The sequence below is a fragment of the Anas acuta genome, chromosome 4, assembly GCF_963932015.1.
Source record: "Anas acuta chromosome 4, bAnaAcu1.1, whole genome shotgun sequence".
Classification (NCBI taxonomy): Eukaryota; Metazoa; Chordata; class Aves; order Anseriformes; family Anatidae; genus Anas; species Anas acuta.
Window position 1 is genome coordinate 60,688,267 of NC_088982.1, and position 18,691 is coordinate 60,706,957.

Sequence of the window (18,691 nt, forward strand, 5' to 3'; positions counted from 1 at the left end):
ACCAAATGAGGGTCCCTTCACCACTTTGGGATCCCGTCACTATTTCGGGATCCCTTCACATTTCGGGGTCCCGCGCCCCGATCCCCCCTCAGTCCCCAGCCCCGCCCGCTCCCTCCTCCTCCTCCTCCTCCTCCTCCTCCTCCTCCCGTCCCCACCTCCCTCCCCCCGCCCTCGGCGCCGCCCGCTCCTCCCCGCCGCCACCGTCCCCGGCTCCCCGTCCCCTTCCCGTCCCCTTCCCGTCCCGGTCCCCGTCCCCGGCGGGCCGCCGCCCGCATGTCGTTGCTGCCGGCCGCCCCGCCGCCTCCTCCTCCTCCTCCGCCCCGCCGCCAGCCGCGCCGGATGCAGGTGAGCGCCGCCGGGGCCTGCCCGGGGAGCGGGGCCGCCATGTCGGGGCCTGCGCCGCCCGCCCGGCCGCGGGCAGCGGGGACCGGGAGCGGGGAGCGGGGAGCGGGGCCCCGGGCTCGGGGTGAGGGGGGCGGCGGGGGGCACAGGGTGAAGCCGAGGGGGAGGCAGCTCGGCTCCAGGGCGCTGCTGGCCGCGGGCGATAAGGAAAGGGACGATAAGGCGGGTATTTTTAGCCGCTGCCGCTCCTCCGGGATGGTTGTGCTGCACGATTTGTAACAAAAAACAAACACAAAAAAAAAACCCACAAAGTGCGTTTCTGTGCGTGCCGCCTGCCCTGCGACAAAAGCCCAGGAATTCCTCGAAGCTGCACCCGGGTGTGCAGGGCCAGCTCTGGCAGGGGAGGAGCGTGGCCTCTACGCGGCCAGCGCCTTCATTGCTCCCTTCTCCCCGTAACCACACCGAGCTGGGCTGGAACTGCCACAGAAATTGGTGATTTTATCCCGTAACGTAATGCTGCTCCGTGCCCCGGGACAGCTCCGTGCCTCGCCGTGTGCCTGACCCGCGCTGCCGTGTCGGTTCATCCGCACACAACTTATGCTCGAGCATCCGCCGGGGCGTGAAATCTCCTGGCCCGCTGTCTTCAGAGCTGTTTGTGGGTGATAAAAGGCCTCCTGCAGCCGGCCCGTTCGGTTCAACTCAACCAGGGGGGGATTTTGCAGTGCTTTGCTGTCTGCTAAACACATCCCGTCAAACGCTTTCGGTTTTGTTCTCTTCTCGCTATTAAAAGCGAGAACTTTTGAGCACCGCGAGTGCCAAAGTAGAGCAGAACTTAATTTATTCTCTTTCGCCTTTTCTTCCTGCAGGGGCTCCTGCTTTCTAATTTAGTTTGTGAATTTAAAGTACGATGTCAGTGGATGAAAGGTATTGCCACATTCCTGGGCTAAGTTTAGGTTTCTTCTCCCCTCGGAAGCCAGGATGCTAACGTGCCCACGACACAGGAGCAAGACTGCCGATCGTCAGGCTGTTGGTTGGAAAAAGTTCATTTGGCAGTGGCCTGAAAAACGCGAAACTTTGCAGATTCACTTTGATGGCTGTTGAGCTTCACACCAGGTCTATATGGCAAACTTCTGCTGGCACAGCTCTGTCTGCAAGCGCAGTGACGAAGTGTGACCCGTGACTGACATAGCTGTGCCAGCAGAAGCCCCGGCTGTAGATGCAGTTATCTGCACAAGTGGACTTTTACTGATAGAGCTTGTTTTCGCGTGTAAGGGTGTTTTTTTTCCCTGTGCTGGTAGCGGTGGTGTTGTCAGGAAAGCACAACTCCTGCAGGGCCGAGGGGACCTGGTGTAATCAGCTGTTCTGCTGCCTGCCTCGGAAGGCAGGAGCGGTCAGTCTGAGTTTGGTGTGCGTGGCTCTCCTCTCCCCGCCTGCTGTCACTAGGAGCTGGGTAACTTCTGCAGTGGGAGTTCTCTGCAAGTAAGTGGTGTTATGACTGCTACTTGTTTTCTTGCCTTGCGAGGGTATTTGTAAAACTCCGTTTCGTGTGATAAGCTGGGATTTTTTTATCATTCAGACTCTGGTTGTTTTTCATTACCGGTCTTATTTTTACAAAAAGCAAGGCAGGCTTGTGTCTGGGTTCGCCAAGCACAGCAATATTTAGCTCTCACACCAGTCTGGCCAGAAGTAAGCCAGAACGTGATCCCAACAAGGTGTGTGTGGACTCTGGAAGTGAAGTGAAAGGGAATCAGGGGAGAAAAAATAATTAACCTGCACACCCGGGTGAGTCTTTACTTAATTTACATCTAAGACATTGCAAAGAAAAACTTACAGCTAGGTAGCTCGCAGCAGCTGCTGCCTTTTGTGTTCAGAGTCAGCGTGCACAAACGGGGAGGCGCATCTCTCTTCTTTCTTCTGCAAACATTTTGTTTTAAGTGGTAACATGCATAATTCTAGAGCAAATTTCCTTTAACCACACAAACCCACTGCTTAGCTCAGCCTCAGTCTGCTGGAGGCTTTCAGGTTACATAAGTTTAAGAGGGGGGCTAAATGCAAATGAACGGTTTGCTTTTTCTGTACCAGAAGGAGATTCCCGAGCCGCAGAGGGGTGTGTGAGGCGCTGGGTGCCATCTGATTTGCGGAGCGCTGAGAAAGCCAACATCAAGGTGGAGATCAGTTGTTTGGGAGCCTCAGGTGGCACCTCAGAAAACTTTAAAAAATGAATTAAAATACATTTTACTCATACCTCCTGGATCTAATTCAGGAGGATTTGCTGTGGATTTACTACTTAAGGCGTTAAATGCTAAGCCTCTGCTAATATTTTTTTTTTAATTCGGTGCTTAATGTTGATGATGGCCTGTGACAAAGCTTACGTGCTAGGTACTTGCCTCCCTCCATCTAACAGGGTGTTTCTTCTGCCTCAAGTACACATGTTAGAGCTGGTGAAACACCCACAGCTCTTAAGCAGACAGACACTCTCCTCTGTCTGGGTGCAGTGTCCCACCAGTGGCTCGAGCTAGCAAGCTGCCTGGGCTGCTGCTTGCCCAACGCTTGCCCTGCTCGTTTGTGTTGTCATCGGGTCTTCCGTCACCCTAGCCAGCCGTGTAGAAACTGCGAGCGGATCCGAGAGCTGCGCCTTCCCCCCCATTTACCAGGTTGTAAATTCGCGTGTCGGAACGTGCAGCAGTCTCCGGGGAGCTGTTGCTGTCCCAGCAGAGTGCACTGGAGCCAGAAGGGGAAGCCCTGCTCTGCTCCCAGCCCTTGGCACGTGTTGGGCCCTGTGCTGAGCCGGTTTCGCTCCCTCACCTGGCGGTAAATAAACAAAGCAGGAGACGGAGGCTGCAGGGCGCTCCTGTTTTTGAGAAGTGGTGGCGGTTGGATCACCAGAAGGCAGCGTGTAACTTCATCTTCGGAGCAGTCCTGGGGCTTTTAGTGGTTTGTCTGCACAGCTCCTGCCTCCCACCTGTAATGGTAAAAGCAGAGAGGGTTTTAGGACGTTTCTTCATGGCTACCTTTATCTGATGACAGCAGTTCTGCACATTAAAAGGCTCACACTTCCAGGTCTGTGTCAGTAAACTTCACACGTGCACTTCCAGCCACCTGACACCCCTCCAAAAAATGAACAGACAGCTCAGAGGGGACAAAGCAAACTTTGAAGGAACCTGCAGGAGGTGGCAAAAGGAGTCTATACACAGAGGATTTACTGGGCCCCTTTGTGCCTCTTTCAGGAGTAAGACCTCAGAGAGCGAGGTGCAGAGGGGACTGCAGGCTTTTAGCAGAACACGCTGGCTGGTTTTGCTGTAAGCTTGATACACTCACAGAAGGGCAAAGTGACAGCTACCTGTGCTGGCACGGTACTGGATGTGACTCAGTTCCCATTATTTAGGAGAGGACTTACCTCCCAGGTCAGCACTGAAAACCAAAAAGCCCAACCTGGAATTGTTGTGAAGGAAAAAAGAAGTGCACTGGAGGAAGATCTCACCAGAAGAGCTGCTCCGGAGTCCTGGTCAACAGAGTAACTTTTGCAGCCACTTGCACATCTCCGTACAGAGGATCAAGAAGTGATTTAACAGCATTCAGACGCTACCAGAAAGCTTTCCCTCTGGGGCTGAAAAGACGCTCATTTAAAATACGATTAAAGCCAGGCAGAAATGCCTTATGTGATGTTCTACAAGAAACAGATTTTATACCTTTCGAGGGAAGGCATTAAATCGGCACTGATAAAAATTCCACGAGATGAAGAAGCAGCAGCTGCAGGCAGTTTTAGACACAGCTCGTGCAGGCAGTGAGCACGGCGATTCTGGATTTTGGAGACACAAAGTCGGCAGCCAGGGCCAGGGAGCAGAGCCCCATTTAGCTGCTGCGTGTCCTGCGAACGACTGGTTTAACCACAGCCTGTAACCTGCGTGTGTACACAAGGAGCAGATAAGGCTGTGCGCTCTCCCTTCCTTTGGCATTTCCTGATGTAAATGATTAATGGCATTTTTGGTTGCACAGCGTTGCAGCTGGTTACGCTCAGCAGTTCGCTGGAGGGTTTTATCATCTTTCTGCCTGCCGGTAAGGGGCCTTTCTGTGTGATATTTGCCCCGAGAAGGGAGTATAAAATAGGATTAGAAGGGCTGTAGGACTGTCTGTAGGTTTCCTAGGATGTGTATTTCAAATAAAGTTAACTGTGTGTGTTGTCTGCGGGCAGGTTTCACAGATCTACAGCACTTGTATGCAGTCATGTTAACAAAGGTGTTCAGATAGTCACACACCAGGAGAGAAATGAAACACTTCTCCCTTTTTTGTCCCAGTAAACACGTTGGGGAATGCAAAATGCTGCCGCTTTGAGCACAATGGTGAGAGTAGGGTCAGGGGAGAGAGGAAGAGGAGGGCTTTTTGCTCATTGCCTTGCTGCTGAAAGCAAGGTGAGGCTTGCTTATGACATTGGTAAAGGCGGCGGGGTCAAAACTAGTTACCTGAGGATCAAAACAGCAGCAGGCTGCCTCCCATTGCACTGGATCCAGGGGAACTCTCGTACAGCTTTACCTTTTTCACCAGATTATCTGTCTTGCCTACAGCCATCAGCAGTGCTTGTTCCAGAGAGAAAAGTTGCTGGCGATGTCAGCAGAAAAGTCGCGTGGGCAATGGGAATGCCACCCAAAGCTCCTACCTACCTGTCCTTCATCCTCACCACCCGTCCTTGTCCTCACCACCAGCTCTTCCACAGACACTACTGCAGGTCGGCACCTCTCCGGTCCCTTCTTGCAGCCAGCTGAAACTCAAAACCAATGTGAATATTTTAAACGCTTTTTAAAGGCAAAAGAATATTCACAGGTTGAGGCAGCTCCGCAGGTAGTGGAATAGAGACGAACGGTTAGTACGCTGTTGCTGCAGAGAGAGTTTTGTTGTGAGCTTTTGGGGGAGGCAGGGAGGGAGACCATTTCCTCAGGAAGCAAGGAGAAAGGGGAATCGCCTTCTTTCAGCGATAAATGGGCCGTGTCACACAGCTACACACAGAAGGGATGCTTGGCCTGCACCTTGCAGGGTCACAGGATTGGAGGGGAAGCTTTATCCCTGCCTAAAACAGTCTCCTGTTTTTAAGGACATTTTAAGGCAACTCCAGGAATCTGCATTACTGACGGGTCATCTTAAAACAGAGGCTTTTATGGGCTGCTAGGCCAAGTTCTGTAAATGCTGAGAAGTGTGCCTTCCGGGTCAGCTGGAAGCACAGAAGATATTTGGAGCAATGCTGTAAAGTGAACCCTTCTTTTCTTTATTTTTATTTTTTGGCTTTGCTTTGGTGGCGGGGTCAATCCAACAGACTTTTTTAGTTCAACAACTTTTACTTACAAGTATGAAGAGAACTACAAAAACATCCACTGTTGGTAATAGTCAAGATCTGTAGATTGTGCTCAGGTTTGCTGTTTACCCTCCAAGGCAGCTGACTGAATTTGTTAGGTAGTTTTCCCCTTGCTTTTCAGGAATGCTTCCACCTGACTGAGCATCTTTGTGACTTCTAATCACAGATTAGTTTTGCTTTTTTTTTTCTTCCTGAGAAATCAATCAAAAAGCTCTTCCAAAAGGCTCTCGCGTTGCTCTGAGTGCTAAGAGAAGCACATGGAGGAAGACTTCCTTCTCCAGAGTTGTGGCTATTTTTTTTTTTTTTTTGTGGCAGGAGAACTGTGAAAGGGGGAGAGCAGACAAGCTGCTCTGTGTGCTTGGCTCAGTGCTGTGGTCCTGTCTCGTGTGAACAACGGGGTGGAGAGGTCTCACAGGTTTTTAAGCTTTCGGTTATGTGGCTTGCAGCTGTTCCAGCTTCTGGTGCTCAGCACGGAGGTTTCACAGCCTGAAGAGGTGTTTGAGAGTTTCCGTGGGGAATTTCTTTTACCTTTCTCGGTGCTTTGGGCACAGAGAGCAGGAGCAGAGTTGCAATGCTCGGGGAAAGCGTGGCGTTATCACCTGGCCATCTGCGGGCAAAACCGCGGGCAGGAACTGCTGCCAGCGCTGCGAGACTGCGAGCTCGCCTGGCTCTTCGGAGAGGGCTTGTTGGCTAGCTTCTTGTTGGAGCACGTAGTGGCTCAGCTCGTACCCAAACGACACAGGCTGCTGCTGAACAGAGCTTCCTGCTGATAAAGAGAAATGTGAAACTTAAAACTGATTGTCACGGGGCACAAAGGCAGAGTATTTGTCCAAAAAGTTCTCTCCGGGCAAGGGAAAACACTTCTCTTTGGCGTTTTCGTAGAGGAGAGGAACTGACCAGCCCAGGGCAGGAAAAGGCAGGCTGGGGCAGTGGTGGACGTAATTCCAGAGAACTGGGGACTTCTCTTTACTGGCTTCCTCTCTTCCTTAAGACTCAATTTGTATTTACCCTGGTAGATGAATTTACAACCGGCCTTGGAAATGGGAGAGAGTTACCACAGGATGAATTATCCACCCAGCAGAAATTTCCACTTGTGAACGCCTTTCCTCTAATCCCTTTTTGTTGTGGAAAGTTAAGAAAGCAAAAGGAAAACAGGGCTAGGCAACTTCTCACATGGCAGCATAGCCAGAAGTGCCAGGAGGAGCTGGGTTCAGACCATCAGGTTGCCCTTGGCTTGCGTTTTTTTCCTCCAGACAAATTAGGTCTTACCATTGGGAGCAGTTAAATCTTTAGGCTTTTCATTTGTTTTTGCCTGTGCAATAACCCTCATCCTTCTCCATCTTAGTCTGGAGGGAAAGACTGGGAAGGAGGGAAGCTTGTCAGACAAATGAGGAATATTTTGAGTGGATGAGAGAAGCACATGCGTCAAGTATTTGAGACCTGCTAACATTATACGGGCCTTAGGACATCCATTTAATTCTTTGATGCATTTTTTGGTGTACAGTTTGACTTGAAGACAGTAAACAGTCCTGTAATGCCTGCGAGGTGTTTTTCTGCCGGTTGCAGTAACCCCTAACTGCTGCGGAACTGAGCTCCCCTTGCATTTGGGGGTGCTGCAGCTCAGGTTTACATTGATGCCATTCCTCTCGTGGTAGGTGCAGGTACAGCCAAAGTAGCCCTGGATGTGTACACAGGGAGATGAGTACAACTTTACAGTGTTTTCTACTTACAAAATTACGTGTTTTAAAACCTAGACAGTATTCCTAAACCCGTACCTGTCTCCTCTGTGTACCCACTGTGTCTGTGCTCTTGCCTTAGATGCTGTCTCTGCGAAGCAGTGGCGTGTGTGCAGCCCGGAGGTGAGTGCCGCTTGGTAGGACCGCTGTCTGAGCTCGGGCTCTTCTGTCGCTCCTTTCAGAGACCATCTTCTTCTTCGCAGGCTCACGTAGCACTCGGATGCCCCCACGTCTCAGGGCACTGCCCCCCTTGAAAGGCAGCGCGTGCTGCAGCTCTTCCAGCAGCAGCCGATGGCTCGTGTAACTCCAGATCCGCTGCGAAGGACTGCAACCAAAACTCGGTGTGGTGGGGAGGGAAAGGGGACTGCAGGGAGACCGTTCCGAAAACAAACGTCAGGGAACTCTTGAATCATCCTGCGTGCTCACGGAGAACCGAAAACTGATCTGTTTGTGGAATGTCATAAAAAATTGCCAAGGGTATTCCCTGGTGAGGCGGTGAGCACGCCTTAGATGCAATCCCTTCCAGCAGCAAGCGGGGGAACCACCCAAGCCTAACTTACCTTTTGGCAGAGGAACGGGCCGAGCTGGGCAGCTCCTGGCCATGCCGCTTGCTAGCCAGCATACGCAGCAGGCTTCCCTCACGTTTCACTCTAATGGAGTAAGAGTGAGCATTAATCTTCATTCAGGGCAGCAGAATTAGCCTTACACTAACTCATATTTAGAGACAAGCATACCTTCACCTACCGGGGTCACAGCTCATGTGCCTTGTTTTTGCAGGCAGGTTTTATGGGTGCTTGGAGCCAGTTAACCTTCAGATGTCCAGGGCCGGTTCTTCTGTTAGATGGGAATTCCTTGGTCCCTACAGAAACCGTCTTGGGCTGTTATTGGCATCATTTCTCACTTGCCATCATCCTGGAAGGCAGCTAGGAGTACACGTTAATCGTTAACATTGATTTTAAAACTAAACCTTAAGCATTTAGAGCTTAAGTTTGGTATAAGCGCACACAGGAGGAATTGGATTATCAAATACAGGAGAAGCTGAACTAACTTTTGATACCTAACAGCTTTTTTCTGGCAATCAGGCAAGCTTTCTTACTTCTTTGACTAAAAAAAAGTAAAGTACATTTAAATATACCCTACCAAGAAAGGGATTTATGCCTAGAAAGTACTTCATTTTTTAAATAATCCCTTTTATTTCTCCTCCACTTTCAGGCACGCAAGCCTAGTGTGGCATCCCATGGCCTGGTTAAACTGGACTCTAATATGAAAGGGCTATTTTTTTGTGCCAGTGATTGCAAAACACTTTCCACTATCGGTGTGCTATTATTCTTTGACTTTATTTTATTTTGACTAGTCCAAATCTCCCCATATCTGAACAGGGCAGGCTTTGTAACTTTAAAGCTGTTCGAAGCAAGTTTCGTGGTGGCACACTTCCACGTTGTTAATTATTGCTGCAAGGACCAGATTGCGAGAGATAAGCTGGCTGTTATCTCCCTATCAGGCAGGGAGAGTAGCTGAAGTGCTGCTGGGCTCTGCTTGTGTTGTTAGAGCGCTGGCAGCCTAGCGCGGAAAGGTTCAGATAGCATTGTAGCCACGGAAGTAATCGCACTCATTCTTTTCTCCCAACACAAACTTTCTTTGAAGGATGAAAGGTTATTGATGATTGGCATTGTGTTTTAAAGAAAGGAAGCAGCGTTCATCGAGCAGGCCCCTTCAGAGCTGCTGCAGCAGAGTGCGCGAATTAATAATTCTGGGGAGGTTCTGCTCAAAAGACGGATCGATCGCCAGCCTCTCTCCAGCTATTGATCCCAAGGAGCTGAATGAGCCAAGGTGTTGGCTCAGGACAGCCTGAACAGGCTCTTTGTTTCCAAGCGAGTGGCTGAATGAAGTGAGGTGTAGGATTAGGTTTGTCAATACAACAGTCCCTTCCCTAGAGGCTGGGAGCGATGCTAGTAAGCTCCAACACTTTGAACCTGCTCACTGCTCAGCGTTGGAAGTTTTCCATCTCCTTGGTCCTATCAATGTCAAGCAGGTAGCACAAAAAGCTCCTGCTCTCAGCTGCAGCCACACAGCACTGCTTTTCTTCTGTGCTCACAGCCCAGGACAGCGTTTTGTCTCGATGTTTGCCATGCATCAGGCAGCTGCAGTGGCTGCTTCCTTCCCCAGACCCCCAGTGACTTTAGTTCTTAATCCTTTAAGCCACGCTGCCCCATCTCATTAACAGACCTGTGCTCTCCAGGGATGGGGAGGCGCTGCAAGTGGGTCATTTCTTTGAACTGGTGTGGGACACTCGTGTAAACAAACACGCTGCTTAAACCATCCCTCTGGGGGCTCCTGGTGAGATTTAGCAGGGTGGCTGTTGGAACTGTCTTCTCTCCTTGCCCCATAAGAGCCTGGTATGCACGTCTGGTAAATGGAGCTTTGCTTTTGAGCAGGTACCTACCGCATATTTGCATGTAAACTAGTCCCTAAGAACCCTCCTTAAGGTGACAGCTATAAAACACCTGCACACAAAGGCAGGCATTACTTACAGGGACTGGATGCAGATGTTCAGGAGAGGTCATGCACACACTGAGAGGTAACAGACCATTTCAAACAGAGCAGAAGCTGCTCTTCCTAAGAGAAACTGAAATGTTAACTCAATCCAGAAATTAAAGTGACTACTTAATGCTGCGTAGTATTTCCACACAGTAAAAGGTTCAGCTGTTCTTGTAAACGGGGCTGTGACACAGAGGAAAAGGAAGGGTGGCAGCCTGGATTTTCTTGCATTACCTGCAATTTAAGGAAAGCCTCACTACTTCATTTAAAGGAGATGAGGGAACAGGGGGAAATAACTCGTGGGTGTATGTCAGTAGGACAATTAGCATTTCAGTCAAGTGCCAGTTGGCTCTGAAATTAACAGAATACAGCTAGTTCCCTCCCTTCCCACTCCTCCCTTTGGCTTTTGCTCCTTTTTCTTTTTGGTGACTTTCCTGTGCTTCTCTTGGCTTTTATGATCATCGCTGAAGTGATAATGTGAAGCCCTCTGGGACCCCCCCCCCACCACTGAAGTTGCTATCAGCTGCAGCATCCTGGCTACCTGTTGCATTGCATGATTCCCCCTGCAGATGAATTTCTCTGTGCTCGGGCTCGCACTCCGTGTCAAGGCAGCGACGCCAGAGATGAGCAGGAGGTGGGAAGCCTCGCAGGATGTGGTTGCTGAACGTCGCTGCACCCAGCTGAACATCTTGTTTTGCTTGCCTTGCAGGGGCTTGACAGCACGTGGGTGAGCAGAGACAGTGCTCTAATCAGCGTGCCAGGCACAGGCAATTTTGTACTGAAAACGAAGCAAGTTAGGGTGACAGGGAACGTGTCCTCAGCCCTGAGCACAGTCGCTTCACAGGGATTTGCCAGACACTGGTACAAACTGCTGCACCTCCTGCATGACGGGGAGCTCGCTGATGAACAAAGAGGGGATTGCCTGTTAAACTGAGCATATGAAACTTAAATAGCCTCCTCTCGCTGAGCCTAATCTAAGTACCATGTGGAATAAAAACTAGGGCAAGATTTGGACAAGTTCCACGTATTGTCGCCGTGCTTGTTGTTGACATGGCCTTGTCACCACGCTGCTGGGCTCGCTAGCTGGAGCGGGTGGGTGCAAGGCCAAAATCCTGCAGTCAGTTTCTTACAGAGTTGCCACCACTGATAAAGGCTGCAGCACTCCCTGAATCGTCAGCCCAAGGCAGCAGTTGCTCCACGAAGACTCCTCCTGCCTGCGTGAGCTTCTCTGAAGCCTGGCGGATGTCTGAGTCTCTGCTGATGCCCAAAGAGGTGACACTGCCAGGCAGCACTGTAGTAAGAATCTGCTCCCTTCTGCTTTTCAGGGGAGAGATGCCTCTTGCCTGATTACAGCTGGGAATAACAGCTTCTCATTCACTCAGCATCAGTACAGAGATCCCATGACTTAAGTCTTCCTAGTCTTCTACTTATTTCACTTCCCTGACCCACCCCCCATTACGTGGGTAGGAGATTGCATCAATCATGATATAAAGCTACACTGGGCCTTGAAGGAGCTCTGCCACGGGTGGTTTTGATACTTGCAAGTAAGGCCAAAGCAAACTGCTTCAGAAGCTTTTGTTGAAATATTTTCTACATCTAATATTTACCTTGATGATGGAGCAGAGTGGGGTTATAACAAAGCATTCAGCTTGCAATGTGTGTAGACTCAAGAGCTTCAAGTTAAGGAATTGAAATCCTGGAGCTAGACCAAACAAAGATATCTTTACTCTCAGTAAAGTAAGTTTGTTTCCAGATGCATGACTGATGTGGTTCAAAACCACCTCCATGTTACCTTGCTGTATTTTTCAATACATCAGGAGTTAAGAACACAAGTGGATGTAATTTGCTAACAGCATTCTCCAAGCAAGGTCCTGTCTTTTCCACTTGGAGCACAGATTTTTTGTTTTAAAAAAACAAACAGTGGTGAGGGTCTGTCTACAGGTTATAGAAGAAGCAAAGTTTGTTGCTACAGCCTCAAAAAAAGATAGAAGTAAATGATCCTAAATGCAGCAGATTTCCGAAATTCCCCTAGCTATGTGGTTTGGGGCTCTTTCTGCTAAAGAAAAGATTGCTAATGAGTGGAGATCAATCCTACAACAGTCCTATGGAGTTCATGTAGAGAAACCCTCTGTATTGCAGTCAGTGTGCCATCAAGAGAAAGTTTCCTTGAATGGATGATAGGAAAAGAAATATATCTTTTTATAGATTTATAAAACAAAGGATTTTTTTCAGTTGCATTTGTGGACTGCATAGTTTGTTGCTAGCTCCATGGTAGTAAGCTTGAAATTGTAGCTCTTATTTCTAAGACTTCAAATTTGGTCTTCTGCCTTGTGGTATTTTCCACTTTGCTGTTTTTTTTGAGCTATCCTCCTGTTGGTAGGACATTTACATGTGCTCAAGTAACCTCTATTTATTTTAACTGCACTTCCAAAGATTGTTTGAAACCTCAGTTTTGGGAAATGACCATAACAGAAAGCCTATTTTCTCTTACTCATTTAAAAAAAACACTATGAACAGGTATTTTCATTCTTTTCACTGATAATCCCTATTTCCAAACACATCGCTCAGCATAAGAAACTGAAGAGAGACAGTACCTTCGTTGACAGCGCTCACTGAGCTCCTGGTAGATGCAGTGGCTAGAGAGGTGGTTGAACACGTTCCTGCAGGAATGCACGAGGAAAAAAATCAGATCCTAGCAAAGACTATCACAGTTCTCCATACATACAGTCTTGCTAGTATATACACTAGCTACTGTATATACACTAACATACCCTAAGCTAATACATTTCTACATACATTATCAGTTATGTTTTAAACCCCCATGATGTACCATTGAACAATCACTGCATTTTTTTATTTTTATTTTTTGCTCTTCAGCTCAAAGCACTCCAAAAGCCAGTTTTTGTATTTGTGGGCATTGGCTGTACTTTCTCTTCTCCTTGGGGAGCCTGAGATGAGACTTGTCTGACACTCATATGAAAATGGAGCCTGCTTATTGCAGAGCAGTAGCCTTCCTCTCCACCCTTTGCAACCCTTTAGCCTTGTTTACAAGATACATAGATTAAAAATGGTTCTGTTTTCCAGCTTGGAGTCCAACTTTCCAACGTTAAATAACACATGCCTCTGTGTGTATGTATGCACATATAATACATATATAAACAAACACGTGCTCTGGCCTTGTCAGCCAGCAAGGTTTTTAAATCCCGGTGAGGCATTACTGCGTGGAAGTGGATGGACAGTAAGCTGTTACTGCACAGAGGAAGGAGGAATGATTCAGGGCTGTCTGCTGGATAGTTTTCAAGATGCTTTGGCAGTTTGACTCATGTATACACAGAGGCTGAAAATCACAAAGAATGTCACTCTGCTGGAGGCCAGGATTTTGAGTTGTACCAACACATCCAGAAATATAGGGCAGAAAGGAGATGAAGCTGTATCTCTCATTTTTTTCTCTCAATTTCTGCCCTCGTTACAAATAGACAACTTATTTACGCATTGAGTTCTAAAAGAACTTACAGGGAACAACATTAGAGTAGTTGTTGTTTAAGAAATGCATCTTTTAAGCTCCCTGGGGAAGGGACTGGTCATTATTTTGGAACAGCACATAGCTCTAAGGGACTTTGACCTATCTGGCTTCAAAGTCCTCCTGCAACATAGATGCCAAATAACCAAGACAGCTTTGAGCAGTGTTTCTCTTTCCACTGAACATACATGTACGTTAATCCTTTGGCTATATATGGTGTATTTACCTTCAGAGTAAGAGACCCAACTTTATTAGAAGTGGTAGAGCTGCTCATCTCTCATAGCAACCCCCAGGTACTTACTTCGGTTTGTCTGGATGAGCTGTATAATGGAAGAGATTTTCCATATCCTCAGCTGCTGTTGGTTTCCCCCTACCCATACAAACCACCCCCACAGCATAGTTTAGGAAATTTCTTGTCCCTAGCACAGTGTCCTCATTTCTCCTCTTGAGTTGATGTGATTTGTAGGGCCGCCTTCAGCTTCTCACTAAGAGGAGTCATGGTTTATAATTCACACTGCTAACTATATCCTGCTTATCTCATGCTCTCCACACCTACACAACTTGAGAAGATCTCAGATAGTTAGATACAGAAGAGCATTGCTCTTTTCTGTTGTTACCTGTTTGGGTTTCTTGAAACTCCAAGCATGCAGAAGTTCCTGGTGTTCATTGCCCAAAACATCTCTTCAGAGTAAGAGCCTGATAGCTTGATACTGCTCTCCTCAATAGACCACACTCTTCACATCTTCAGTACTATTACATTATGCCTTTTTTTGTCCTAGTTTATAGTCAATAAACCCTATACAGAAGAAATAATAATTAAAAAACAAAATCCTATAATAGCATTTAAAAGTAAGAAGAGAGAAGAAAAATGAGAACACCCCCACCAAAGGGGATACAGACCTGCTGCTTATAACACTCCAAAATCAAGAAACCTCCTTCTAGCCCCTTTTATATACATTTGAGCTAGAGCTGCTTAGGTTCACCTGGGACCATGCTTGGTTTCAGCTGGGTAACATTGCTCTGCCAGTCAGCTCCTGGCCTCGGAGGAAGAGTTAGCACATAAGCATGAAACTATGGTTAGGAACCCGCAGATTTCAAAGTTTGGAGCTTAAATATAATCTTTGTAACGCACTCATGTTCTCAGATCCAGATTTTCTTTGCTTTATACAATATCAGGGTCATACTGTTGAAGTTTACATATTTAGGTTTTTAGCGGAGAGCGAGTTTTAATAGCTTCATAAATTTCTCAAGGGAACTCTTTGGAAGAAAAGATGCCGGGAATTTTCTTTTTTGTCCCACTTGAAAGGAAAAGAAGCAGCACGCACGTTCTGCTCATCTCACACCACGTTAGCTGAGCGTTAGCAGAGGCCCCATGAAACTCGCAAGAACAGCTGAAGCTGCCCCAAACCTGTGTTGCTTCAGACCCCGTGCCCCTGGCTGCTTTGCTCCTTGCGATGCTACTACTGCTTGAAAAATTTGGGGGTTAATGGATTCGAGGGACTTGCTGTAGCTCCCTGAAGACTGAGCAAAAATAGGTTGGGATTTTTTGGTATTGGCTTAGCGCCAGGACAAGCAGAGGGGGAGAGGGAACCATAGGAGCTGGGAACTCAGGCAGAATTCGGGTTTGCTTCAAAAAAATACACGCAGTGACTTTTGAGTCTTGCTTAACGTCGCTGTTACGCCGAAGAAACAAGTATATGTGATTTGGGTTTGTTTTCCCTTTTTCTGTAGCTCTGTAGATCACATTGATCTTTGACTCACAACTATTTCAAAATAACCCTGCGGTGACTAACATCTGAAAAATGTGCGTGCCGTTCCACTCACCGTCTCGCTGGAGGGCCCCTGATTGCCACAAATTGCTTTAAATTGGCGGAGCCCTCCTCATAAGAGGCGATATTTCACCAGAACGTAATTGGGTTCCCTCCCAGGGAGGAAGCAGCCATCCTGAAGCTTGGCGAAGGTGTCACCCTGTCAGCGGGTGACACGGCGGCGGGCAGGGCTGGCTGAGCGCGGGGTGACTCAGGCCGCAGCCACCTCGGCACGAAGGCCGTCATCAGCAGGCCCTGCGATGTTTTTCGGCCTTCTGCCGGGCGGAGAGGAGCTGTGGGGAGCTGGCGGCCTGAGCCCCGCTCTGGTTCGCAGCGGGGGCAGGCCCGTGCCGTTCGCAGGCCTGGAGTCGCCGTGCGTGTGGCAGCGCGGCCCCCGGGCTGGGCTAGGCCATAGCTGGGAGCCATCTGCGCCTGGCTCGCGATGAAACAGCGAGCAGGAGTACAAATGGTTTCCCACTTGCCTTTTTTAACTGGAAGTGTGCCCCGAGAAGCCGTAGGAAGAGGCCGCGGCCAAGCCTTTCGCCGGCAGTACGCTGCAGGAGGGGGGGGGGGGTGGTGCTCGGCCTGCAGAAACTGAAATTTCTGTCTGTCTGGGTCTGGTACGCCGGTAACGTTACGCTGACAAAACGAGCAGAAAAGCTGTGTGAGCACAGCCCGTCTCACCCAGCACTGACCCGAGCGCTTTTGGGAAGCAAAGTGTGTGCTGCTGCAGCTGTCCTGGGCCCAGATGTGGTGGCAGCACAGATTGGTTTCAGATAGGGCAGATTAAAAAGCAAATGAAGACCCGTCCTGGTTCGGTTAAAATGCTTGATGATTACGACTTAAAGATCCAAAAAGCTCTCTCCTACCATAAGCCCTTAATCCTCTGTGGGCATTCTGCTTGTTTTTTACCACATAGCCTTTCAGTTTCCCCCATATAATCTGCACTGTGCCTTACGGAGGAAATAAACACTACCAGGTAATAAAACGTCATTTTCTATTAAGGGATCACTGCAGGCAATCCCATGGCAGTGACGTGACGGTGACACGACAGCTACTTGCTACACAGCTGCTGCTTTTTGGCATGGACAAGTACTAGGACATGATTTGGGGGCATCTCCTGTCAGATCTGTACCGAGCAGCACCGAGATCGCGCAGGCAGTTAGGCTGGGACAGGAGGTAGGGTGGCAGTGAGATGTGCATCCTCGCAGGTGTTGGGACTGGAGCCGTGAAATAGGACCACTGTGACCTTCAGCAGGGGCCGTGAGGGTCTCCTCATGTGGCCAGGGGCTGCTGCTCACTGCTCCTGCACATGCACACATTTAACAGTGAGAATAAGTGCAGCAAAACACCAGAACCAGAAACTTAGCAGCTCTGAAGCGTAGCCCGTACCTGGGGCTGCGGTGGGCAGTACCATACCTGGTGTTGGGACCTGAGCTTTTCGGGTCTAATCCCATGTCCTTAACTAATCTGTCTCATTCATCTCCCAGAACTGGATCGCTGCGGCTGAGCAGCGTGAGCGCAGAATCCTCTTAGGCCATAGCTTTCCTTGCCATATGACTTCACCTGCAAATAGCAGGGCACTATAATTAGTGCCACGGCTTGCCTCTGCCCCCTGCTTGAAGCTGGCGGTCGTAATTCAGCGTGAATGGGATTCCCTCGTGTGCTCGTCGGGGGGTGAAGACGCAGACCCGTAACCGAGAGCGATCACAAAACACAGCCCTGGTACCTCATCTCGCTGCACCATGCCATGGGGATGCAAGAGCTTTGCGCAGCTGGGCTGGCTGAAAAAAGCTGAACGAGCTTCCTCAAATTCTTCATAGGTTTCTGTCTTGTCAGTTGAGCAAATGGCACCAATTAGAGTTATTTTAGGAGCTTCACGGCTATTGGAGCCCCTTGGAAAAGAGACATATGTGTGAGGAAAAAAAATGCATCCTGGAGACCAGCTGCTTTGGATTTGTGTAAAATCAAGGTCTGTGTATTTTGTGTGTCTGGGGATGAAGAACAGGGCAGGGTTGACAGGACCAGTGACCAGAAAATTCAGCTGATCTCGTGCTTTTAAATCAAACAACTCCTCTCCCCCCGAGTGCTTCTTAGCCCAGTGGCCTGGCGAGGAATGGAAGGAAACCTCTCTCCACGTCGCCTGCTGCAAAGCGCATGGTTTTTGGGTGGGATGCCAGAGCTCTCTTCTGACAAGAATCTGGAGAATGATGAGATCATTTGCATTTGTGTGAAGCCCCATATGTGGTAGAACCACAAAAGTGAATTTTACCTGGACTTCCTTTGTGGCTCCTCGACCATTAGGAGTCAATACGTCTCGGCTGATACTGGGCTCGAAAAACCACAAAGCACAGAAGCTAGACTGCTAATGGAAAAAAAAAAGAGCCAATTCCCCTTTAAATTGCAATTTCCAGTTTTGTATAAGTGGAGTGCAAAAGGCAGACTTTGCCTGTTGAAAATAATTGCTGTAAAAAAAAAAGGGAAGACTCTTCCCTTCAGTTGTTTCCTTTGAAAACTACAGGAGGGAGCAATCTATAAGCTTCTTCTCAGTGAATGAGCAAAATGCTGCTGCCCTGTCTACTTGCACAGCAAGTAACCTAATGGTGATGGAGGTTATGCCTCGGTCTGGGCTATCAATGAGGAAATCCAGAGATTTTGTGTTGGAACAGTACAAGGTACATTGCAGAAGACTGCAGAAAAACAAACTTTAGGGAGAAAAATGCCTTTTTCTGTTGCAGGCCTGTATTCTGCAAAGGTCTGAGCACCTGCTTAGCTCCACGGGCTGTGAGCAGCCGGGCTGATGTCAGTGTAATATTTCTTGTCCATAAACTCCAGGGTGTGTGGTTCTGCAGACTGGCACTGGGGATGTGATCTCCCGGCGGGGTGGAAATGAAGAAATGTTGTTAAGTGGCAGACGGTAATGGCTGTGATGTTCTTTCAGACTAACAGGGATGCCAAAGGAAAAATATGATCCTCCCGATCCTCGCAGGATTTACACCATCATGTCAGCAGAAGAGGTAGCCAATGGGAAGAAGTCTCACTGGGCCGAATTAGAGATCTCGGGTGAGTTGATTTGCCTTCGAATTTTGGTTCGGCAGAGTTGTTGGACGGAATTGCACCATCTGCTTTCAGGGAGGGGATCCTGCAGTGAAAACAGTTTTTGTGTGGTGGGGGGAGCATTAATTAACTTACCAGATCACCTTCCAGCTTTGCTGACTCACTTGCAGCCCATTTGATGTAAAACACCGACTGAGAACGGACATGAGTTGTTGGATAGTGCTTCTCCTTCCCTAGAACCATACCTCTGTCTCTGTCCTCTTAACTGGGAAGGTTAGGGAACTGTTCAAGAGATAACACACAAAAAAAGATAACACACAGTTATCTTCTGCAGGCCTCACTGATG

The 18,691-nt window shown here is 48.7% G+C and overlaps 1 protein-coding gene and 1 long non-coding RNA gene across 4 annotated transcripts in view; one reads left to right on the forward strand and one right to left on the reverse strand.

Moving 5' to 3' along the window:
• Positions 1–164: 164 nt before the first annotated feature.
• The window catches only part of CNOT6L (CCR4-NOT transcription complex subunit 6 like), a 30,266-nt gene continuing 11,739 nt past the window's right edge, over positions 165–18,691 (forward strand). The window contains exons 1-3 of one of the 2 annotated variants that reach the window (XM_068681575.1): positions 165–345; positions 7,505–7,545; positions 18,230–18,351. In XM_068681575.1, coding sequence (XP_068537676.1) covers positions 274–345; positions 7,505–7,545; positions 18,230–18,351 — 235 coding nt within the window. In that variant the 5' untranslated portion in view covers positions 165–273. The remainder of the gene's footprint in view (positions 346–7,504; positions 7,546–18,229; positions 18,352–18,691) is intronic. The other variant, XM_068681576.1, reaches the window with a different exon arrangement.
• Positions 1,156–18,691, reverse strand: part of LOC137856319 (uncharacterized) — a 29,896-nt gene continuing 12,360 nt past the window's right edge. For both annotated transcript variants that reach the window (XR_011096353.1, XR_011096354.1), the window contains 6 exons: positions 18,481–18,627; positions 14,098–14,276; positions 12,555–12,620; positions 8,157–11,662; positions 7,983–8,072; positions 1,156–7,866 (listed from right to left, as the gene is read on the reverse strand). This is a non-coding gene — a long non-coding RNA (uncharacterized lncRNA). The remainder of the gene's footprint in view (positions 7,867–7,982; positions 8,073–8,156; positions 11,663–12,554; positions 12,621–14,097; positions 14,277–18,480; positions 18,628–18,691) is intronic.